This window comes from Manis javanica, chromosome 1 (genome assembly GCF_040802235.1).
Source record: "Manis javanica isolate MJ-LG chromosome 1, MJ_LKY, whole genome shotgun sequence".
In the NCBI taxonomy this organism is placed as follows: Eukaryota; Metazoa; Chordata; class Mammalia; order Pholidota; family Manidae; genus Manis; species Manis javanica.
In genome coordinates this window covers 87,943,722-87,969,221 of record NC_133156.1, presented here as the reverse complement: position 1 = coordinate 87,969,221, position 25,500 = coordinate 87,943,722, and the positions used below count along the sequence as shown (strand labels likewise).

Sequence of the window (25,500 nt, the reverse complement as noted above, 5' to 3'; positions counted from 1 at the left end):
TGGCTTTAGTCTCCAGGAGTTAAGAGTGCCTGCTGATGAACCAGCTTAGCTGCTTACCCTTAGAGCAATCTTGTTTGCTTACAGCTTGAGCACCAAAGAGAACAGGGGAAGGCTGTCTTAAATTCTCTCTCTGTTCCAGTCTTCCCAGCTTCTCTCTCTTTTTTTTAGAATGTGCCAGAAGCATTCCCACTTCAGGGGCTTTACCTTGGCTAGTTCTTCTGTAGGAAATGGTACCATCCAGAGATCCTATGGCTCAGTCTCTCTCTGCCCTCAGATTTTGCTCTAATGGACCTCATTGAAGCATATCTTAACCATCCTATTTAAAATATGAATGACCATCTCCAATGTCTCCCCAGTACTCACCTCCTTTACCCTGTTTTATTTTGCCATATAACACTGATCTTCTAATATCCTACATTATTTGTTTATTTTATTTATAATGTGTTCAGGACGTTTCCATTCCTTGCTGAACACAGTTCCTAAAAGTGTTTAGTACAAAGTAGGCTCTTAATAAATATTTACTGAATGCATGAAACAGTGATCAGACATATTTCCATTAAACAAATAAATACAAACCCAAGGCCTATTGTGGAATTTTACAAAAGGAATGCCTAGTTAGTTGTGGTATGGTTTTTAAACTTTTTGAGAAGCCCTAAGTAGAGCCTGAATGTATTGCTATCTTTTCCTGTGTCACACCCTCTTCAAGTCTTTTTAGTCTAGTAGTCTGAAAGTGAGCCCTTCAACTTAGGCCGTGCTGAATGATCCAAGAAAGAGCCAGATGGGTGAGCCCTGTGTCTTTGTCCAGAAGCACTTCTTTTAGCAAGGGTAGAAGGGACCACTTGGTATATGATAGGTGAAAATGGGAAAACAATAGGACCTGCCTGCATTATAACACAGAGCGAAACACAACTGACCAGCACTAGCTAAAGCAGCTTGTGTGATGATGGACATGTTCTATTCCTGTACTGTCCAGTATGCTAGCCATTAACCACATGTGATGAGTACTGCTTGAAATGGGGCTAGGGTAGCTGAAGAACTGCTTTCTAAATTTTATTTTATTTTAATTAGTTTAATTTAAATAGACACATGTGGCTAGTGGCTGCCATATTGGAGAGTGCTGGTATAGAGTATGCCTGTGGTATAAATTAAGAGTGAGCAAAATTTTCATCTCTAACAGTGACCCAGCCAGTTACTCTCTTCCTTTAAACTCACAATATTTCTGTTGCCATTGAGGAAAAAGCTCCAAAAATATAAATTCAACGACAGGACAGACAGATGTTTGAAGTGTCTCAATTGTCGGAAAGCTCTGAAATTTTGCAATACAAAAGTTTAATATGATGTAACGCCTTGACTGCTGATTTTTTTCACCTTTTAAAAAAATTAAAGAACATTCTCAAAAACCTTTCTACTTCTGGAATGTAGTAGATAATCATTTTAATCTACATATCCACTTTTCTTACTGCATGTAAATGTCAATTCATAAAATTGGAGCACAGTCCAAAGTTCATCTACATGAAAACCTGCTGCCACATAATAAACTAACTAGCGCCAGATCTAGGCTGGTGAATGGCTGTGGGGAGGGGGTCACCAGGGAAGTGGAGGTAGAGATATACAAACTAACAGCAGGATGTATATAACCTCTTAAATTCTCCACACTCGAATGGAGAAGTCCTTCAACTTCTACTAAACATTGTCCTGTAGAGGAGGCTAGCTTGACATAAGCTGGTTTGTCTTATGAGCTAAGACAAATCACAGAGCAGAATAATGAATGTTGAAGTCTAGAGAATAAAGTGCTAATGTGGTTATGAAAGAAGAGCTCAGTTAATATTCTCTCTTTGCAATATCACATTTTGCAGGTACTTTTCCTGTGTATATATAGCAATAGAGACTAAATTGGTCAGTCACCTTGAATATATGTTAAATGACACTAGTAAAGTAGTCCCTGTTATTAAAATTGATTGGAATCCATTATGTTTTAATGTCTTCCTAATTTAAAGCCCTAAAACATGTAATACATCTTGTCAGATGCTCCTGACATACAGATACCTACTATACATGGAATAATCCCACACTATTAATCAACTAGCCAACTTATCTTTTTCTATTTTATAGAATTCCAAGCAGAACATGTTTCACCACTACAGCCTAAAAATGTTTATGATCATTTTAGTCAAGTTTGTACCATGTTACAGAACACATAAACTTGCATATGGGCAGTTTGGAAGGGAGAAGAGCCACACATGAACTCAACAGTTATAAAGGTCTTTTAATAATTCTAATCCAAATTAGTGGTATTTGATCTGAGATGAATTTTATTTTTTGATCCCTTTCTAATTGCATTATGTTTAGGCTGATAACAAGTCATTTGTGTCCCCAAAGCTTGCCAAGTGTCAAGGCTAAGGGTGCTTGGAATTAAAAGTGGGAATCAAATTACAGGTAATTGAAAGTTTACCATTTAACATATACTTATCAACCCATCATCAGGAGCATTCTCTATGAATTGTATACAGGAGGCTGCTGTCTCTTCAATGGATTTTGACCAGCCACCAAGATTTCCAGCAAAGTAAGGAGAGATGCTAGCAGAAATCTGGTTAAAGTATGATACCTGTTTCAAAAGAAAGTGCAATATTTTAATTGCTTGCTGACTTAGGACTTTCTCAAGCAAAGGTCGAATCTTTCTGGTGTAGAGGAAGCTATGACCCCAACCTTCTGGAAAGGATCTGAAAGGATGACCTTAGTAAGGATTCTACTGGTGTGGACATACATTACAGAATTACAGTTAATTAGGAAATCTGGATAAAATCTCTGTATCTGTAAGAGCAAATTAATCTGCAGATGTTTCATCAGACTTACGGTGCATGAACTGCTGTCAATAGCATGGATGAGAAATCCAGCACATCTAATTTCACTTCTGATGTGCTGTGAAGAAGGTGGAACTGATGGCAGGATAACCGACTGCACTGCCACTGCATAAGTGTTACTGAAAGATCAAAGGACATATTCTAAGCTCTTACAAGAAATGAAGAATAGTCATTAGAAAATTAATTCCTGTAGTTAATGTAGTTTATTTATATAGGTAGAAGCGACACTATGAAGACCCAGATCTTCCAGGTGAGTGGTCTGCCTTAGAAAAGGTTATGGCTACATTTAAGTGTAGGAAATAGTAATAATGGTCACAGGTGTGTTCTGCCCAAGAAGTACATATACTTGGCATAATTGCACAGAGTTGGAGTTAGCCTCCAAACTGGTTTTATTGTGACCTAATGGGTTGTAATTTTAGTCTCTTCTTTTTCACTTAAAAGTAAATAGAAATTGTTCTAAGGAACCCTTGAACAAAAGAGAACCCTATAGACTAAAAAACAGAAGTCTTCCTTCAGTCCACCCTAGCACAATGCTCTCCCATTTTAAAGATGACTATTGACATTTCAATATGTATCCCTCCAGACCTTTTTTATAAATATATAACATTTATGTAAGCAAACGCACATACATAGATTTTTACATAAATATTAACATTTTATGAATATTGCTCCACAATTTGAATTTTTACCTACCAATAAATCTTTTAAGATGTTTCTGTATCAGTGCCTCTATAGTTACTTCATCCTCTGCAGTATGGCTCTACCGTAATTCATAAGATAGACATTCTGTTTATAGCTAAATTCTTTTGCCATAATAAATTATACTGTACTGAAACATCCATGTGCATTAATATCATATATGTGTGGGATTAGTTCTATAGGCCAGTTTTGACATTAGAAATGACACTTGGAACTGTCCAAGTGTAGATCTTAACTGTTCTGGCAGCTTCCATTTCTTGTCTCTTTGGACACTTCCCCTTAGAACCCAGACCAGGTACTCCCAGAAGTCCAGTGCCCACAGAAAAATCACGCACAGACACTCTGATGGACAGCCCTTGTTGGCAGCTAGTCATTTTGGAGGTCTAGCACAATTGGGTCTTTGTAAATTCTAAACCAATTCCTGGTGTTTTATTTGGCTTTCACTACTTACTGATAATGGAAAGTCTCAATGATTTGCTAAGTATGCATGGTTTTAAATGTTTATAGCACAAAAGGAAAGGGAACTGCTTTAGGAATCTTGCATGGCACTTTGCATACAGGTGGCATTTAATAAATGATTTTTTAATGATAATTAAAGGTCCTAGAAAATATTCAGATGAACACGATCAGAAATGCATATGTTGCCTTCCTTATTTTCATATCAACTTATTCTTTCTACTCTATACTATAAATCATTGCAACGACACTTGAATTGCATGTACTCACCCATCTTTGAGAGGCCTTCTTCGTGATACAAGTACTACCAAGTCTTTGAGTTTGTCGCCATTTACTATAGGACAAGTGATATGGTATATCTGATCATCTTCACCCACCCAATCTATGACTTCACAGGACCTATGGAAACAGAACCGTGAAAAGAAAGGCTGCACTTTTCTCTCTGCTAGAGTAAAGCACTCACTTCTATTGTTTGTTTGCATAACTTGATCACTGATGTCCACATTCACCCTTCTGTTCGCATAACCATCCTTCCAAAGCCAGCAGTGTTTTTCACAGTCCATCTTTAGAAAGCTGTTTAGTTAGAAAGAATGATTACGCATATGATGGAGAGAATGGTGGCCATTAGATTCTAAGGTCACTGCCTTCAATACTTCAGAGAAAGGCATTTAGTTGTTTGCCACAAAATTATTTTTCTGTATTATCAATATTTTGAAGACCAGTATGTTATAAGGACAGCCTAAGAAGGACTCTTCCATAAACGAATATGGGATATTGAAAAGAGCACTAAGTTTGGGATCAACTTGCCTCTGTATCCCAGATTGTCACTTAGTAGCTATGTTATGTTAGGCAAGTCATTTGATTTTTTTCATTTGTAAAACGTAGATAATGATACCTATGGGATTATTGTGAGGGTTAAATGAAAATACTTGGCACAATACCTAAACCATAGTAGGTGCACAAGAAAAGTAAGTTGAATTAGAATTCATTCATTCATTCCTCTGCACATGAAAAGAATTAACATCAAAGTTTAGGCATTGTTCTTGCTAAAAGCTTTGTACTTACAGAGTATCTACATATACAAGAAAATCATGAGGTGTTTTCTCTTCTCTCGGAGTGTTTATTATCATAGCATTAACCATGATGGATGGATGTAAATGTAACACATGACCCCAGAGGTGTTTCACTTTAGTGGTAAAATTGTCTATTACACAGCATTAATCATAATGAGGTTTAGCCATTTTAAAACTAAACCTCAATCTTGTCAAGATTAGGAAGTAAATGGTAATGCTTAATCTACTAAGAAGCCCATTTCACCAATCCTTCCCTTTCAACAAGGTGTCCAGTGAGGCACTGAGAGCTGTAGCCCAGAAGCCAGACCCCCTGGAGAAGGGGGCATGGCCTGAGTGCCATCAGTGTGGGTCAGTGCAGTGGACAAGGCGCATGGCCCTGATCAGAAGGGAGAGGATCAGAAGGCAGGAAGGAAGGCCTTTCATCTCAGAACTCACACAGCTTCCTGTCAGCTGCTCACCAGGAGTGCTGCTTCACAGAAAAAGAAGGAACTATTAATTAAATATCAAGAGTGGGAAGTGGGAAGGACAATTTGATAATTACTTCCTCAAGAACAATGAAATTGTATTTGAAAATACAAGAGTGTGAAATTCAGAGCCTGACAGACCTGGCTTCCAATTCAGTTCCTGTCACTGTATTGCCTGTGTAATCTTGGCAAGTCTCGGAGACTCTCTCTTGTTAAATAGGAATACCAAATTTGCATCAGATTTGAAGAGTTATTGGTGGGATTACAATAGATACAGAGCAAGCATGCCAACTCAATACAGATGATGAATAAATTATTATGATTTTTGTTTTGTGTCTCTCTATAGCACGTGTAGTTTTCTGTGTAAAGCAAGCTTTAAAAAATGCTATTTAATAAAACAATGGGTCATATGTTGGGCAATAGAGATGGACTGCATTATGGAGATTACCTTTTATGTGTCAGGGTTGGTTAAGAAAATATTTTAAATGTATTCTTACACATAATGGGGGTCCCACAAAGGTCGCTTGGTAAAGTCTGACAAGAGATGATAAGCCAAGTGTGCTGGTCTTTCCACATGCTTTTCAACCCAAATAGATAAAATATCATGCTCTTCCAGAGTATAAATTTTTATCTGAAAGAGAAAAAATAAATTATGGAAGAAAAATGAATGTTTTTACTTTAAAAACTATGCACATATATGTAGTCCTAGGTTGATTACTAAGGTCTCTGGGCACCTGGATAGTAATGAAGCCAGATGATGACAATTTCACTTCAAATACTTGAATGTCTAGAGTTCAGGCCAGGATGCTCTTTTCCTGGGTACTCCATACAGCATATGACTTGGGTTATTTAATTACAGTTTTTCTCAGGAAAAAAATAAAGAATGTAAGCTATTCTCTCTTTATCTCTTTAGGATGTTTCCCTGTCTCTACCCAGGACAACAGAAAGTATCACCTAGCTGCTAGGCAAATCAGTGCCCCATCTGCCCCCAGAGACATTAGAGCTAAGTCCACAGCCTCAGACACTTTTCCAGGATGCCAGGCATGTCTTCAGTGGGCCATGGGGACCCAAGAAGCAAGCCACCACCTCGAGAAACAACTTAGCCTCTCAACAGGCTCAGGGAGGCACCATGTTTCTTCAGAACCAAGCAGTGTTTCATTTGTGAATACAAGGGTTCACCCTCCTGAGAAACCAATTCTTGGGTTTCTAATACTTGTATTCCTTAGACAAGAGGAGTCCTGTCTTGGGGAGCCATCTGACATATACTTAAATATTACTGTGCTTTTGCTGATAATGAGAGATATGTGTTTGGCTATGAGCACATTTCTGTCCTGCCCATTTTCTCCATCTCTTTCAGGGTGCTTCAAAGTTAGTATAGAAATTTGCCATCTTATAATCATTCCCATGGCAACAAGCTGTGAGGAGACAAACAAACATAGGGTTAAGACTTCAGTGTTGGAATCAAGCAGATGGAAGAATTACGCTGTGAGGGAGAGGCCTTTATTTAAACATAAATCTCTTCAAGAAGAAATGAAGAAATGAGAAACTGACTAAAAGCAGCTTAGAAAGAAAAGGAGTGACCGTTCCATTCTTCCTATCCAGTTGACCCTCATGCCAAGCCTGTCTTTAAATCAAGCCAGCAAAGGTGGATATGATCTGCATCCTGAAAACCTACCGAACAGAGGGAAAACTGAACGGTGAAAGAAAAATGCTCCAGATGGTGACTGAGACTCAGCCCACATGGAAGGACCAACTGCCTCTTTATAGCAGGAGTAAAAGGAGGTTCACTGGTATAAAGCCAGAGGGAAGTCACTGCATCACAGCTAGTTGGCCATGTGGGCCTAGCCTGGGCTGCTGGGCTCTGCATCTGAGAGGGGATGAGGGCAGGTGGCCAGGGTGAATTCTACAACCTCTCTCAGGCTGTGGCCTCGGGGGCAGCCGTGGTCTACCTGGTGAAACGGGTGGAGTGGCATGCAATGCTGGGCTGAGCACTTGTTAAGAGCTGGATTGTGTTCCTCCCCAGATTCATATATTAAAGTCATCACCTCTAGTACCTCAGAACGTGACCTTACTTGGAAAGTGGATACTTGCACATGTAATTCATTAAGATGAGGTTATACTGCAGTAGGGTGGGCCCCTAATCCAGCATGACTGGTGTTCTTCCAGAAAGGGGAAATTTGGACACAGACATGTACACTGGGGAAACGCCACGTGAAGATGAAGGGAGAGATTGGGGGATGCATCTATAAGCTGAGGAACACCAAGATTGCCAGCAAACCCCCAGAAGCTTAGGGAGAGACTACACCAGGTTCCCCCTCACTCATTCAGAAGCAATCAACCCTGCTGACAGCTTCATCTCAGACTTCCAGCTTCCTTAACCGTGAGACTATGCATTTCTGCCATTCGAGTTTGTGGCACGGTTCTGGCAGCCCTGGGAAACAGACCGCCTCAGCACTTTCCCAGGGGCTGCTGCCCAGGTTACCGATACGCGGCTGCGTCTTCTCCTGGAGCCAAAGCAAACGCCAGGCTGAGTAGCCGCTCTTAGACCCTGCCCTCACTACCCTTATCGGGCACCCAGTACCGTCCTGGGTGAGTGAATGGTACTGCGATCCTTCCCCCAGAAGGTGTGAAGCCGACAGCCTGTCTTACTGCGCTGCCGTCAGAACCAGCGGCGCGGATGCAAGGACAGGCAGCGGTTGGTATCGGCTCTTTTTTCTTTTCTGAAATTGTTCTTTTTTAAATTAATAAATTAATTAAAATTTTTATTAAGGTATCATAGATATACACTCTTATGAAGGTTTCACAAGAAAAACAATGAATGTGGTTACTACATTCACCATTACTATCAAGTCCTCCCCACACCCCATTGCAGTCACTGTCCATCAGCGCAGTAAGATTGGTGTTGGCTCTTTTCAACTGGACTCTTGTAGCAATGCGAACTTGCTTGGTGAAAAAATTCTCCAAGACAAGACCAACTGTCCAAAGAAACAAGCTCCCTTTCATGCTCGGAAGAATGCAGGTTCAATTCCATTTGTAACCAACTCAAACTTTTTATCATTTGGTGCCTGGAGAATGTTATTCTATGAAATGATGTTTAAAGTAGGTAGGCTCAAAATCTGCCAGAGCTTGCTAATATTTTACTAGTGTTATTTTTCTTTCATTCTAATACAATTCTACAAATCCAAATAGTGGATTTGGATGTCTAAGTAGCATGTGAGGAAATAACTCAAAATTACAGAATTTACACTATGTTGACAATGTGTTACTGAAATTACATTGTGGGCAGGAGGACAAACTCATCTGTAGGGGGAGGCCTGGGGCTGGTGGTGGGGGTGCTGACTTTTCTTGGAGGTGCCTAGGGGGTTACACCCAGGGCTAAGGGGAGAAGAGATGGGACTCTGGGGCCAGTGGCCTCCCCAGCTTCAACTAGAACAGCTCCCTCTGGTCTGTTTCCTATACTGGGTTTTGTCCTGGGGGGAAGGCCTGCAAGCGGTCCTTGCCATTCTGGCATTCACTATAGCTTTTCCAGCACACTCTCAGCTGCTCCCTAAATAAAAAGCTACTCCTGTCAGACCAGTCTCCTATCCATGCTATTGCCACCTGAAGCTTTGGTTCAAGCTACTCACAGCTTAGAAAGAGCCCTTTGTCTCTCCAGCATCTGCTCCTTACACTATCTTCAAGGAGAAAAGAATCACCCACCTCCAAAATTCTGTTTTTCTCTTACCTTTCTTTGAATTGCCCAAGAGGTGACCTAAACAGTTTCAATAAGTGTAATCTCTCACTTGTTTATAAACCAGCTCAAAATTACTCTTTAGCTATTTCATACATATAAGTGATGTTTCCAAAATAGACTGTAAGTCCCTTTAAGATGACAGTATACCTATTATTAATTCCAGCTTTATATTGAAAAAAATGAAATATGGGTTAAAACACTAAGTACTGCCCCATTTCATTATAAATACCAGAAATCTTAGACTTTTGCCATCTAATCTCAAAAACAAGTATAGATTTTAAAACCTGAGTATTATTCTTAACAGAGAGCTGTATTATAAGAATTATTCAACTAAAAGATGACAGAAAAAGATGAGAGCTGTATTTTAAAATTAACAAAAAATAAAACCTTTAAAAAGAAGGAAAGAAGAGGGGGATAACTCAGAAAGAAAAAAATCAGATTTTATCATATATATAAAGACATGAAGGGCTTCAAATTCAACAGAGATAACATAAGAATGCTCCTTTAATTATACAATATCCTCTACTAAGTATAAAAATCATACAAAAATTGAGAATTAATTATTGATGGGTCTCCTTAGACACTGGTAAATATCCCATTTATTTGTTTAGGTTTGTTACTGGCCCCAAACTCCCAAAGAGCTGAAGTTTTACTGTATTATATGACTTCCTGAAATGTGCTCTCCTCCTTCATTTCAGACACAAATTTGTCCTTTCCAATGCTGTTCATGAGTGCTCAGATGCCAGCACTGATGCAAGAAGCAAATTTTGTATTAGTAAAAGAAAACAAAGTCTTGAAGCATCTTTTATGAGGAAGAGATAACTTTGTTATGTCAAACCTGTATTTCTACATCACTGACCAAGCATGATGGAAACCTAACTGGATCCAAAGAGGTTAAGAAAGACCCCGAAAGGATTCAGTAGTGAGGGCAAAGACATAATAAAAGCCAACAACCCGGAACAAAACACAGAGGAGGTCACAGTTGAAAAGAATCAATGAAGCAGCATCTGAATTCACTTCAAGTTCAGGGTAAGTGACCATATCATTTATTATCCAAACTGGAACACTGAGGCACTGGTAATAATTATGATGGGATGACCGGGAAACCAGGTAATATAGTCACCCTATTTTAGAGGCTGCTGCTTCACTGATGTCAAAAAGCAGTACACAGTGAAATATGAGCACAGAGAAAGAGCTGGCATTTTCAAGCATCTGTTGAGTACCAGGCACTGCTATGTTCTGAAACTGCTGTGGTGAGCTAAACAGCTCTCAGTCTAGTTAGTGTGGGCATTGACTTCAAAGGTCTCCTAATACACCTCTGAGATTAGATAAAATTAAAATCCAAATTGTATACATTTATTTAAACTTGATGACATGAAAACACTGTAAAAGGTGCTAAGAGAGATAAAGAAATCAAGACCAGGCTTCTTTCTTAAGAAGTTGATGATAATGTTAGGGAAAAAGACCATGTGTAAAAAAGTTAAGTTACCATGTAAGATTTAAATATCAATTCAATGTAGCTGTGTAGGAAATGTGACAAGATAGTGGATTAACTAAGAAATTAATCTTGAAGAAGTAATTGTTATAGGACTTCTTAGAGATACGTTCCTTCAATCAGGGGTGATAGGAGTGGCTTTTGGAGAAGTGTGAGTCCTGGATCTTGAAGGCCAGGTGGGATTCGGGCAGATGGAGAGGAGAGAGAAATGGAAAATGAGAACTACGCTCGTACTTGAAGGACCCTAAATCAGTCAGTGTGGAGTAGGAGGGTCAGGATTGGGAAGAGGCTTGACTCTTAGAAATAGTTTCCCACGAAGACTTTACCTTCACAGAAGGAGCAGAACCACTACCATAACAACTTGTGTTTGTGAAGGACAATGGGTTGTGCGTGTACATGGATGCCTCCTACCTTTTCCATGGCACTGGTAACCTCCCAACCACTTTTGGCTGCCAGGTTTTTGAGAGCTTCCACATTGCCATGACTCAGGGTTACCTAAAACACAAATGTTTTTTAAAAGCTGTGGTTCAATGCACAGATATGTGACCAAATAGTTTCTGTTTAGAAAATGCGCACTGTTAGAGTCAGAGTGATGATGCTGAGTTCAGAGCTAAGCTCTAGGGAACATAGTTTCTGTCTTGAACTGTTAATTCAGAATTCACACAAGGTAACATGAGGCCTGTATGCTTAGCAAATTACACTCATTTTAATTGTTGTCTTGAGCAAAGACACGATTACCTTTCTTATGACTTGTAATCAACACCTAATAACTTGATTTACTTTTATATTTTATGGTCAAAAACATTGAAAGGATTAACACTTTGTTGTTGCATTATAAAAACGCAATCTGGTAGGCATGTCATTCAGCATAAATCATGGTAGGACACCAGGTCCAATGTCCCATGCTGCTTGAATGAATTTGATGGCAGATCCTCCTGAGTAGTGTTTAGTTTGGGAACTGTACTTGTAATTCAAACAAGATGATGAAACTGGTTGGTTACTGATAACTAGGTTTTGTTTCATTTTGAAATGACTGGTTGATAGAAGTCAGCTTTTCATCTAGCCTGTGTGGGCAAAACCTGAATCAGCTAAACATGGGGATTTCCATTTTGTAATGATGTGATGTATGTACAAAGAGCTTCAAATCATAAAACCATCACCTGGTTGCTTATGTCCCAGTGTACACAAAGTGGAACCTCTTCTTTGTGGGAAATAACATATTTTCTGGAAAAAAAATAAGACTTTAAATAAGTTTTCTTCTTTGCATTTAGCACACAACTGTAACCATGGCACTTTCTTAAACTGAAATCAGCAGTTTTTAAAAGCTTCTTTTACTGGTGGAACAATCAGGAAAACCAACTTTCATCACAGTAGTCACAGTAGTCTCCACAGTCAGAAAATATTACACCTTCTCTTTTTACATTATGAGGGAATCAAGGGGGGCTCTTGGTTATGCAGTTGTCAAATAAGAGAAGATTCCATAAAATCCTCACCCCTACGTCCCTTACCTTCCCAGGCGAATTCTCTTGCGAGCCTTGGCTCCACGATACCGTCTAAAATCATCCTTTCAAAAAAAATCAAGGTCAGTCGATAAATGTCTAATATTTAAGTGTTACAATCCTAAGGTCTCTCTTCTAAGTCAGTTGAAAATGCTAAGTGGGATACATGCGTTGTCTCTGAATGAACTACCATCACCCACAAAGGTGCCCGGATAAAAATAACACTTACAGCTAGCTGTTTTCTTTCCCTTTTTAACTTGGTGATTGTCATCATTTCTGTTACCAGAATTACACATATACCTTAATGTAGAGTTTTTAGGAAGGTGAAAGTTGGCAATAAAGTAGCTTTAGATAAGGGGAAGACATAATTTTGATGAATGAGCAGCAGCGTGGAGAACTGGATGTAAAGTGGGAGAAGGGAGTCAGAAATGGGGCACAGGAGCTGATATGCTTTCCACAGCTGTGTGTGGCCGAGCAGTGGTAAGGGCTTGAGGGCCTCCATCATTCCAACAAATGAGTACAGGGAACTGGAGGGGGAAAAAAAGCCCATTTTATTTGGTGATGCAGGAAAGAGGGAAAGCCAAAGGCGAATAGCCATGGAGGATGTCACTGTGCGAAGAAATTTAGGTAGAGCTCTGTAGCCACAGCTTCTCCCAGGATGAATGGTCTGATAACCAGACTTCCATGCTAGTCACTAACCTTTGACATGGGTTTGATTTTGGGAAATATGACCAGTTCTTCCTTATCATTGATCGCATTATAAATGAGAAAAGCACTGTTGATGTGACGGCCTCGGCCCTCCGACCACTCCTGACAGTCAAAGGCCTCCACACGCACTCCCACTTCAACACTGCAGAGGGCGACACAGGGCAGTGGGCAGAGAACCAGAGCATGCCTGGCCTCTGGCCACCACTACCACCTCCTCCAAGCAAGGAAGAGAACCAGGGCTCTGGGCTTTTTCTTTATTGTCTGGAAATACATGAAACTGTTAAAATCCATTTCATCAGGTTAGCAGATCTGATGTACAAGATCTGGGGAGCATTTCCACCTTGCTTTCTCAATTTTATTTGGGAAAAAGGCCAATTGGGACTTACAACACTTACGAACATATTTTGGTAAGGGGGAGGGTAGAGCATTTCTCCCCTAAAAACAATAGTTCTGTAATTTAAAAGCATCGAACATTAAAACTAGACAGGAAACATACTCTTTTTTACAGTTAAAAAGAAAAAATACTAAATCTTTTCATTGTATATTAAGAATAATACAAACTGGGAAGTGGTTTGAACTTCATGTTTTAGATGACAGGTGCATTCTGAGTCAGCTGACTGTTTTGCCACTGGTACTCTTTTGAGAGTGAAAGGAAGGGTTAGTAATTATGACAGGTACAAACCAAGACCCTCCTGGACCAACTGGGAGAGAGGGTCCCCCTTATTATGAGACAAAACCCAATTTACAAAGTGTAAGGAGCTTCCAAACAGCACACAGGGTTAAATTGTGTGTCTATGTATTTTGAAGATTGAGTGAAGTCTGAAAAAAAATTAGAAGGAACATGGTTACTGGAAAGTAGTCCCTTACCTCCAGATTGAAATAAAAATAAAAAAATATTTATGTGCAAGTTTGAAATTGTCTATAGCAGCTGAAGAGCCGTAGACACTCTTTACCAGGTCTGAAATGTATTGTTGACGACAGCATTGAAGACAAGCCGATCTCCAACTGTAGATGGTCCCCGGAACTTAAACATATCCACAGACTTCAGAAGGGGATGCACCCGACAGAGGCGGCTGGTGAAACAAGGGAAAAGGGAGGAAGAGAGGAAAGCATTTATCCCCCAAAATATTTTCATGAACTGCTGATTCATTGGACAGATGCAGTAGACAAATATTCAATATGCTTTCTAAGTAAGCATCTCTTTCAACTCAAGAGTGAAATATATCACTGGATATGTGTGTTGAGAGTGGTTCTGTACACTCTCTGCAAATATTTTGGGAAATTCCATGTCCCCGAGTCATAAGATCTTTACCAGGTTGCTAATGCTTCTGCTCCTATGGTGACTGCCCTGCTCTGGTTTTGTTCCCTATGAAAGTCCTTTGAAAAACCAACAAATATCTTCTGTTCTAATTGAAGGCTCATGACTACAATCACAGGAAACTATGATCCCAGGTTGGAGGGGAACAAACTGCCAGCTGTTGCCATTCACACTAGTTCCTTAGCTTCATAGTTAACTGAATCCACCCATATATTAAAAGACTAATTTTTTTTTCCACAGAAAAATTACCTACACAAAGCCTGAAAGGCTGCATGGTATACATTTTACAAGTTTTTCTGTGTGAAATTTTGAAATATTTATAAAGAATATTTAGTTCCAGATAGCCATTTCCATAATTTTCTACATTTTAGATTTCTACTGTAGTTTCTCTGAAGTGTGCCAGCACTAACTGAACAGACTCTGCCAAAGCTGATTATACCATAAGCCTTTATAAAAGAACAGGTTCAAATGCTTTATTGTCACTGAGAGTGACAGTGTCATTTTAAAAACAAACTCTCTTATTTGTACATAACTTATAGGAAAGATAAGTACAGGTTTCTAACTATAGTCATAACTATAGAGATACTAATAATAAAATTCATTTAATTTTGGTAAAATAAAGCTTAGCAATTTTTGATGATTACAGAAATTGTCAGTAGGGCGAATTCTGTTCAAATGTGTTTTCAGAGTGCACCGTGTTCCTTAAAGCTGCTCAATACCTACATGGTTCCATTAAGAATAAAATAACCTTTTTTGAAACTGTAGAACATTTAAAAGTACTAAGTTCTTCCCTTTTTCTTGTCTTATTTTTCAGTTAATCCTTTGACAATAATGATTCTTACCAGCACCTTCAGAAGTCAGACCTAATTGTTAATTGCCTTTTAAAAAGTTTGTAACTTGACTAATTTTAAGTGTAAAGGTTGTTTTCTATTTCTATTCTGCATTTCCTTTGTCATGAGATCATTACGAGGAGTCGCAGTGTCACAGTATCAACCTTCATAATTCAGAGTAAAGTATTAGCACTCTCATTTCATCTTTATTTTTGAGCCAAGAATGTAAACACTCACCTTCAAACAAAAGGACAGACTAATCCTAAGGTAAACAGATGAATGACGTATTTTCTCATTTTAATAAAAGGCAACATTGTCCTCTCCTTGTCTCCTTGACTAGCTCAATAACTGGGTTTCAGAATCTTTCTGTTCTATCCCCACTGAACCCAAATCACACACCAAAGGTCAAAACCAAGAACCTTGCAGAAATGGTTGCCACGGTCTCCATCCAAGCCATAATCTGGCCACCAAATGTATTTCCATGATGGTTTGCATGGGGAGGGAGGACAAGTTCAATGCTCTGAACAGAGGTGCCCCTTGTGGAAACCACTCCTTCCTCTTCATCACAAATGGAATCTAAAAGATAGAAGTAAGCATTCATAATTTTGGCTTTAATGCCACAACCTGGAGCTATGGCTTTTCCATCCTAGCAGTACACTTAACTAACAGGATTTTTAGAAAATTTTAAAATTATTCTCAAATACTTAAAACTGCTGAGGAAATAAAAAGGTTTTGTTTTGCAGAGTGACTTTCATCTGAATGGTGAATGTTTACAGTGAATTGGGTAAGATAGCAGATAGCAAGACCTTTTAGAAATGATATTCCAAAGTATCGTATAAGTCTATCCGAATTTTGACTAAAAGAATGATTGCATTTAAACAAGTTGTTGGAGTGGAGGAAGAAGAGGTCAGGGAAAGGACAGGCAGAAAGAAATTTGGGGATTGACAGATATGTCATTATCTTGATTGGTTTCATGGGTATATACATGTCTTGAAACTTACCAAATTGCACTATTTAAATTGTACTGTGTCTGGTATGTCAACTATACCTCAACAAAGTTGTTGATAAAGAAAGGAACTGAGCTATAAAGGGCCAAAGATACTGAGAATCCGGAATAGTTTGCTATTGTAGTAACTTCAGAATAGGAATGGGCCTCCTGTGGTTGTTTTTTAATGAATGCAGTTACAAACAGAGAGGACACAATGTGTTGCACTTCTCAGTGTCCTTCTGCTTCTTTTGAATCATGTCTGCTTCATTTACTGACAAATTGGTTTTTACTCTCAACAATGGAGAAATCATTTACTCTGGCTGCAAAGGAGTAAAATGTATTCAACTGTGCTTCCTGCATCATCTGGTGAATCACCAGATAGGCTTAAATCTCATGTGCTATTGTTGAGGAAGTGGGGGGAGAATTTACAAATCAGGGGTACCATCGTGGTTGTACTGTCAGAGGCAGAGCTGAGCTTGCAGTGTAAGAGCACAGATACACCCAGCCAGCTGTTGTTGGTAACTGGGAATGGGGACATTCTTATCATATATAAGCAAGCAGAGAAGTGTGGCTACAGAGAACTTTAACTGCATTTTCTAATGAAAGTTTTATACTTATAATTAATTGATGGTCTTCCTCTTTTATTTTTTTCCTTTTCATTCCACTGATCATTTTAGTCTCCTGCTTAAAAACATGTCAGTAACTCCCCGTAGTCCTTGCATACAAGCGCCAATCCTTCCTAGGACCCCTAGCACTTCCTTAGCGTTCCTTCCTTGTCTGACGTATATGGCTTCTACAGCCACACATGGTCGGACTGCCAAGAACACCCCTTCTATCCCCATCGTATTCTCTCTCAGTCTATCCCTTTTTTTCCAACCACACTGGCCTTTTTTTCAGTTCCTACAACCGAGTGCTGTCCACATCAGGGCAGTTGAATGCTGTTCACTGTCAGTATCAGTTCCACTGGCCACCACTCTACCTTCTTCCTGCTTTGGCTCATTTCAGTCATCACTTCCTTAGGAAAGTCTTCCCTGACTTCCACAGCTACTTAATTATGATCTCTTCTTCTTTCTCAGTTATAGTTTTATGTTTATTTCTGTAATCTTTATCTGACCCACTAGATCCTACTTCCTTTTGACAAAAGCTGACTTTTTTCTTTTTTACATTGAAGTATCATTGATATACAATCTTATATTGCTTTCAAATATAGAACACAGTGGGTTCAACAGTTATCCATATTATTAAATTCTCACCCCCACTAGGGCAGTTACTATCTGTCACCACAGTAAGATGTTACACAATTATTAGCTATATTCTCCATGCTTTACTACTATCCCCATGATCAACGTATTATATTTGAGAATTTTTGCCCCTTTATTCCCATCACCCTTCCCACCCACCCACCCTAACCCTTCCGCATGGTAACCACCAGTCACTTCTCAGTGTCAATGAGTCTACTGCTATTTTGCTCCTCATTTTGTTTTGCTTTGTTTTTATATTCCACAAATAAGTGAAATCATATGGTATTTGTCTTTCTCTGCCTGGCTTATTTCACTTAGCATAACACCCTCTAGGTCCATCCATATTGTTGTAAATGGCAGGCTTTTCTTTTTTATGTGTGAATAATATTCTATTGTGTATATGTACTACCTCTTCTTTATCCATTCATCTATTGATGGACACTTAGGTTGCTTCCATATCTTGGCTATTGTATATAATGCAGCAATAAACATAGGAGTGTATATATCTTTTTGAATCAGGGATTTTGTTTTTTTTGGGGGGCGGTAAATTCCTAGAAGTGGAATTACTGGATCAAATGGTATTTCTATTTTTAGTTTTTTGAGGAACCACAGTGGCTGCATCAATTGACATTTCCATCAATAGTGTAGGAGGGCTCCCATTTCTCTACATCCTCACCAATACCTGTTATTTCTTGTGTTTTGGACAGTGGCCATTCTAACTAGTGACCACTTATGGTGATCAATGAGGTGATAGCTCATTGTAGTTTTGATTTGCATTTCCCTGATGATTGGTGATGTGGAGCATATTTTAATGTGCCTATTGGGCATTCTTATTTCATCTTTGGAGAAGTGTCTGTTCAGGTCCTCCACCATTAGGTTATTCTTTTTTTGGTTTGAGGCATATAAGTTCTTTATATATTTTGGTTATTAATGCCTTATCAGATAAATCATTTACAAATATATTCTCCCATTCTGTAGGTTGCCTTTTTGTTTTGCTGGTTTCCTTTGCTAGGTAGAAGCAGTTTAGTTTGATATAGTCCCACTTGTTATTTTTTATTTTGTTTCCCTTGCTCAAGGAGATGTCCAGGAAAAAACTGCTCATGCTTATGTTCAAGAGATTTTTGCCTATGTTTTCTTCTTAGAGTTTTATGGTTTCCTGACTTACATTTAGGTCTTTGACACATTTCAAGTTTACTTTTGTGTATGGAGTTAGACAATAATCCAGTTTCATCCTCTTGCATGTAGCTGTTCAAGTTTCTCAACACCAGTTATTGAAGAGACTGTCTTTTCCCCATTGTATATACATGGCTTCTTTATCATATATTAACTGACCATATATCAATTTGGTTTATATCTAGGCCATTCTGTTCCATTGATCTATGGGTCTGTTCTTATGCCAGTACCATACTGTTTTGATACTGTTTTACTGTAGCTTTATAGTATAGCTTGAAGTCAGGGCACATAATACCCCAAGTTTTGTTCTTCTTTCTCAGGATTGCTTTGGCTATTCAGGATCTTTTGTTGTGGTTCCATATGAAGTTTAGGATTGTTTTTTCTAGGTCATTGAAAAAATGCTGTTGGTATTTTGATAGGGATTGCATTGAATCTGTAAATTGCTTTGGGCAAGATGGCCATTTTGACAATACTTATTCTTCCTATCCAGAAGCATAGGATGAATTTCCATTTATTTGTGTTTTCTTTAATTTCTCTCATGAGTGTCTTATGTCTTTCAGAGTACAGGTCTTTTACCTCCTTGGTTAGGTTTATTCCTAGATATTTTATTCTTTTTGATGCAATTGTAAATGGAATTGTTCTCCTGATTTCTCTTTCTGCTAGTTCATTGTTAGTAAATAGAAATGCAACAGATTTCCATGTATTAATTTTGTATCCTACAGCTTTGCTGAATCCAGTTACTAGTTCCAATAGTTTTCTGGTGGAGTCTTGAGGCTTTTCTACGTATAATATCATGTCTTCTGCAAATAGAGTTTAACTTCTTCCTTACCAATTTTATCTCTTTTTGTTGTCTGATTGCCATGGCTAGGACCTCAAGTACTATGTTGAATAAAATAGGGGTACGAGTGAAACACCTTTGTCTTGTTCCTGATCTTAGAGGAAAAGTTTTCAACTTTCCTCACTGAGTATGATCTTGGCTGTGGGTTTGTTGTTTTTATTATTTTGAGGTCTGTTCTTTATAACCATTTTGAGGAGAGTTTTTATCATGAATGGATGATGAATTTTGTTAAATGCTTTTTCAGCATCCACTGAGGTGATCATGTGACTTTTACTCTTATTTTTGTTAATGTGGTACATGATATTGACTGATTTGCAAATATTGTGCCATCCTTGTATCACTGGTCTAAATCCTACTTGGTCATGATGGATGATCTTTTGTGGTATTTTTGAATTTTTGAGGGTTTTGCATCTATATTCATCAGGAATATTGATCTATAATTTTCTTTTTTTGTTGTGTTTTTGTCTAGTGTTGGTATTAGAGTGATGCTGGCCTTACAGAATGTGTTTGGAAATATTCTCTTCTACTTTTTGGAATACTTTAAGAAGGACAGGTATTAGCTCTCCTTTAAATGTTTTGCAGAATTCATGCTGTGAAGCCATTTGGTTCTTGACTTTTGTTTTTTGGGAGTTTTTTGATTACCAATAAAGGCTGACTTTTAAAAAATTCTGATGTAATTCCCAAATATGGGTGCTCAGTAAATATTTATTGAATCAATGAATGGGCAAATTAACTTAACATTGCTGATGTATTCCACATTCATAGTCCTTACTATCAACAGAATATTTTTAGGTAACAAAATGATTGTCCTGATTTACAATTCTGTCTACTGTTTATTAGAGTTCCCATTTTTACTTAAACAGTATTATGGATTCTTCAATTTTTTTCTAATTTTGTGGGTATGAAATAGCATCTCATGTTGGTTATAATTTTCATTTCCCTGATTACTAATGAGGTCCAACATATTTTCATATGTATTTTAAACTTTCTTGTTATCTCTCAATGACATGTCTATGTCATTCACCTTAAATGTTACTTCTTTCCCATTCCTTTTATCCTCTCCTTCTGGAACTTTCGTAGGTGCATGTTAGACTTCTTACTCCAAATCTCTATGTCTCCAAATCTCTCATATATTTCCCATTTCTTTGTTTACCCATCTGCATTTCTGAAGGGGTCTTCAGATCTATCTTCTAGTTTAGTGTCTTTATCTGCTATTTAATACATTGATTAAGTTCTAAATTTTAATTATTATATATTCTTTTTCTATAGAAGTTCTCTATTTCTTTGTCAAAACTTCTAGGTCATTTTTTTTTTCTTTGATAATGCTTTTGATACTGTTTTGTTAACATTCTTACTCCATATTCTTTATGTGATAAATTCAATATCTGTAATCTTTGTAGGTCTCAATCTATTGTCTGGTGCTTCTTCTGAATTTTGATGACTTGTTTATATTTATAATTTATGATTTTTGACTAGGAGCTCAAATTCCTTAGCTCTCTATTTGTTGGAATTCTTGAGGGCTTGGCTAAAAGTCATTTCTCCAGGGGATTTGCACTTGTGACTGCAGATCACCTAGAAGTACTACCACGCAATGACACTTCACACTCGGTTTCATGTGGTCTGTTTCAGTGCAAACAAGTAATGTGAATTCTGACACCAAATCTGCATGATAATGTGCTTGTGGTTGAATTCTCAATGGGAAGTATTTTTCCCCCATTCCAGAGGGCTAAGGCGGAGACTACAAAACTTTCTACCTGAACTCTCTGAGGGTGGGGACTTTTCCAGTCAACTCCTTGAGGGTATCCTCTTTTGGTGGTTGCAGCTTCATGCAAGGTTCCCTGATCTAACTGTTTACTTAACATGGGCCCCTGGCTTTGCTTGCTGAGCCTGTGCAGTCCCATTAAAAGACAAGTTCTAGGTCTTCTAGCACTGCCAGAGTCTTGAGGAGATACCGGCTCATGTCTCCTTACACTGCTGCATTTGTGTTTTTTAATCATTTCTGGACTTCAAGCTTTTCTCTTATTTTTCTGCCTGCTGAGATGTGTTTGCAAAGATGTTTATAAATATTTTATCTAGAAATTTTAGGTTTTCCAGAAACCAAGTCCACCATGTTGCTGTAATCAGAACTGGGTTGCTTTAAAATTAGACATTTAAAAGGCATGTGAAATCTTAAATCCCTTCCAACCTCTCTGACTCTTTTTTTATTACTGACTTTGTTAGATGACGTTCTGTAAAAATCCAAAACTAGTATTAAGTTTCTTACATCAATATCTCTTAATCAAATGGTATTTTTTTCTCAAAAATGAAATAATATAAACTATCTGTAAAATAAGTTGTTAAATGAAAAAAAGAAAGGTACGTAACTGTTTGAGTATTCTGCTCCAAGTATGTACTTGTGCGTGTGTGTGTGTGTGTGTGTGTGTGTGTGTGTGTGTGTGTGTGTAACAGTGGTTGTCTCTGAGGATGGGAACTGGCTAACTGGGAGACACTGATAGCAGGAAACTTGCCTTTCAACTGAATGGTCTATTATGTCTTCTGAATTTCTCAACCTGTGCATGTGTACTAACTGTTTTGAAATAATTTAAAATATTAATAAAATAAAAAATGTAGAGGTCCCTATAATGTGAGAGACATTGTAAAGACTCAAATATAAGTTAACCCCTCTTTTGAGGGATAACTTCAAAGAAAAATCTACTTGATTCCTATGAAAACATGCCTGGCATATACAAGGACACAGAGAGGTGGGTACTAGGGCAGGTCATATATGCATAAGCATCAACTATGACATGTATGCAGAAATATACTGAGCATTGAGTATGAGTCACTTTGGTGCAGATACATGCTTATTTGCAGAAATTGCCAATCAGTGGAGAAATAGGACTTTCGCAGGTTCAGAGACCAATTCAGGGCCCACAGCTCTGGCTGTGTACTCAAGTTAAGTCAACAAACAGATCTCATCCTTTCTACAGACTTGTCCAGTAGTCAATTTCAATACTTGTACTTTGGATGTTCATTAAGTACTGTGTCAGCATTCTGCTTGGACAATTTTACATTCCTTTCACATTCTCAGGAACATTGACCTGAATTGAGATCATTCTAGCCCTAGTTTTCTTCCTCATAACCTGAAAGGATCAACACAGGACAGTGCTCATCATGATATGATTTCTTATTGAGAAATAATGTTCCAAATTATTCTTACTAAGAACAAATGCTCCAAATCTTAAGTGTTTTCCTATACACCAAGCTTCCAAACAATAGTCCAGTGGTACAAGAACATATTCCAAAGCAGTCCTGTTTTTAGATCATGTAATGTCATTATCTCCCTTTTCTTCTGAAAGCATATCATTTGGATTAAACTTCCTCACTGTTCTAACAATATATATTTTAATCTTACAACATCTTAAAAACATTTCAAGCTTTTATGTCTGATGTAACCAATGTACAATCACAGTTTTTCTAACAACACATTTCAATAATAAAGATGATCTAGTTGTTTTCCTATAGAATATATTGTCCAGTTCAAAATGAACTTCATCAGATACTTGGGGCAGCAGGTGGACAAACCACACACTCTAAGGTGACTTTCAGTTTCAGGGTCTGGCTCTGACATTGCTAAGAGAAATTGTTTATAAGTTCTATGGTACCCTCAGTGGCATGGAAGCTAGTAAAATTTCTAAAAAGATGATCAAATCAATGAAGTTAGGCTCAAGTTGTTTTGTTCAAAGAAATACAGAATAATCTTTTTAAGGGCAGATAAATGAAACATGATAAAAACAGACTTTTAAAACTTTATAATTCTAAATTGAACCAGACACATAGATCTGATCTTCCCAACTTCCTAACAAACTGAAACTGAAGTCACAATTACCTCAGTCATCTCTATGTTTGAATGACTGTAGCATGTGCTAGTGACTTTGCTATTCCTAAATCAGTGGACAGTTTTTATTCCTTCCTTCCTGGAACACAGCTGACCACTCATTGCTTCATGCAATTTTATTCCCTTGGCTTTTGACACGACTCTTTCCAGTTCTCCTTGTAGCCCTCTGACTAGTTCTGCGATCTAAGATGTTCTGCGATCATCTTAGATGACCATGCTCTACAGGTTCCATGCTTGGTTCACTATCTTTGTGTCCCTGTGAGCTATTCCTGAGTGACTGCAGGTGCTGACTTTGTTTGAATCACCATCTAAAAGCTGTTATCTCTCAAATTTAATCTTGGGGAGATTTTGTCCTTTTTGTTCCACGGGCATGGCAAACTAAACATGGCAAATGTACCTCATTAGAACTGCCCCCGCCCCCTGCCCTCATATTCATGATCTCTGTTCATGATACCACCATTAACTTAATCAGTTGCTTAAACCAAAAACCTGAGAGTTATCCTGGCCTGCTTCTTCCTCAAACAAATCTCCACACCAGTGAGCCTATTTTGCTGATTTTACCCCTTGTATATTATTTTAGTCTTTCCCTGCTTTCTCCCTCTACTATCATTGCTGGTTGCAGGCATGCCTCACCTCTTGCCTGGTGTCCCTCCCTCTAGTCACCCCTCTTCTACCCAGAGTGACTATATTAAATCCTATTGTAATCATGCAATAACCTTGTCCAAATCTTCATCGGCTCTCCTCAAGATCAGAAGAAAGTTCAAGCCTCTTAGCATGGCCTAAGAGAGCCTCCAGGACACTGTCCTATCTTTTCATGTCCTGCTCCTACCACCTTTTCTCTCGAGCAATGCTCTTATTCTCATGGTCCAGCCATTTCATTACTTAACAAAATGCATTCAAAATACATTTTAGTACAGAAACCATCTTCACAGAAGGATGGATTCTTCTGAGCAGTCATTTCCTTAAAAGGAACTTGGTAATGGGTATTGTCTTTTGAAAGGTCAGCAATAAGTAGAAGTGTTTGAAAACCCTTTTTTCCAACCCAGAGGTCACGTGGGGGGTAGTCCCAGGGCCATGATCATGTCACAATGGGCAAAATGAAGCCCTGCCACACTGTCCCCTCCACCTCTGCCTCTCCTCTCTCCTCTGGCCTCTGTGTGCGCGCTTCCTCCCCCATCTCCGCATTCTCCCACGGCCCTCTCTTGTCTTCTCTCCTTCCTCTTCTCCCCGTGTCTACCTTCAGAGCCGGGGGTTGTGGGGGTCTGATCTTCTGCGAGCCTCCCGCCCTCCTGGCAGAGAGGCGGGAGCCTTGGGCTGGGTCTCTCCGCTTTCTGCTCTGCCCACTTTGCTCTCGCTGCAGGTCTCCTGCCCTGGGGCCGCAGGAGATGGGCTCAGACGCAGGGGAGGGTCGGGGAGGGGCGAGGCAGCCTCCCTTTCTCTGCCATTCTAGCCTGGTTGAGACCTCCTGGAATCCAGGAAGTCACCACCAGAGAGGTAAGAAACTTCGGCTTATCAGACACAACAGCGTTGTTACGGAAGAGTCGGGAAACACGAGTAGAATCTTATTGCTTCTCTTCATCTCTCCTGTGATATGTAGCAAGGTTCTTCACAGCTTCGCGTTTCAGTTTCCTCCTCTGTTGAGGTCACATGCCGCTCAAATGCGATAATGGAAGAGAACCTGCTCTAGTAAACTGTGAAGCACCAGATCAATGAATGGCATTATCATTCGTTCATCGATCATTATTGAGCACACACTTAACGCATAAGGACTCCCCGGTCCCTGTTGCCCTCCTCTTGTCTCCTCCCTAGAGATCCTCTGGTCTACATGGGGCTTAGATGTCAGCATTTACACTCGGAACGGTCAGCCCCGTCCTTCTCCAGCTACTGGGTTTGTTGGAAAAGGTATCTAGCCTCACCAGGACTAAATTGTAATAATAAAGTGAAAATTAGAGTATTCTAAGCAAGGACCCCTTCACCCATCACAGTCACATAAAGTTCCTATAAGTAGATTTACTGACCACTGAACTTGCTACTTTCCTTCATCAAGGTTTTAAAGGTATCTTCATGTTGTAATCGAACTTTCCTTCTCTCAGAAGCCAGATTATGTTCCACACGATCTTGTTCAGTTAGAAGTGTGATTGGTTTTAACTGAATCTAGAGAAAGAAAAACATTTATCTTTCATTACCTTGTTAAATTATAAAAGCACAACATGAATTTTGAAAAAAAAACAAATGAAATACTACATT

The 25,500-nt window shown here is 38.7% G+C and overlaps 1 protein-coding gene across 1 annotated transcript in view; it reads right to left on the bottom strand.

The window, feature by feature from the left end:
* Window positions 1-279: 279 nt before the first annotated feature.
* ACOT12 (acyl-CoA thioesterase 12) overlaps window positions 280-25,500 on the bottom strand; it is a 43,690-nt gene continuing 18,469 nt past the window's right edge. Inside the window, exons 5-15 of the mRNA XM_073234461.1 lie at window positions 25,272-25,407; window positions 15,556-15,712; window positions 13,942-14,061; window positions 12,980-13,130; window positions 12,290-12,345; window positions 11,942-12,005; window positions 11,193-11,276; window positions 6,051-6,184; window positions 4,287-4,415; window positions 2,854-2,980; window positions 280-2,605 (exon numbers count right to left, since the gene is read on the bottom strand). Of these exons, the coding sequence (XP_073090562.1) occupies window positions 2,456-2,605; window positions 2,854-2,980; window positions 4,287-4,415; window positions 6,051-6,184; window positions 11,193-11,276; window positions 11,942-12,005; window positions 12,290-12,345; window positions 12,980-13,130; window positions 13,942-14,061; window positions 15,556-15,712; window positions 25,272-25,407 (1,308 nt within the window). The 3' untranslated portion in view covers window positions 280-2,455. The remainder of the gene's footprint in view (window positions 2,606-2,853; window positions 2,981-4,286; window positions 4,416-6,050; window positions 6,185-11,192; window positions 11,277-11,941; window positions 12,006-12,289; window positions 12,346-12,979; window positions 13,131-13,941; window positions 14,062-15,555; window positions 15,713-25,271; window positions 25,408-25,500) is intronic.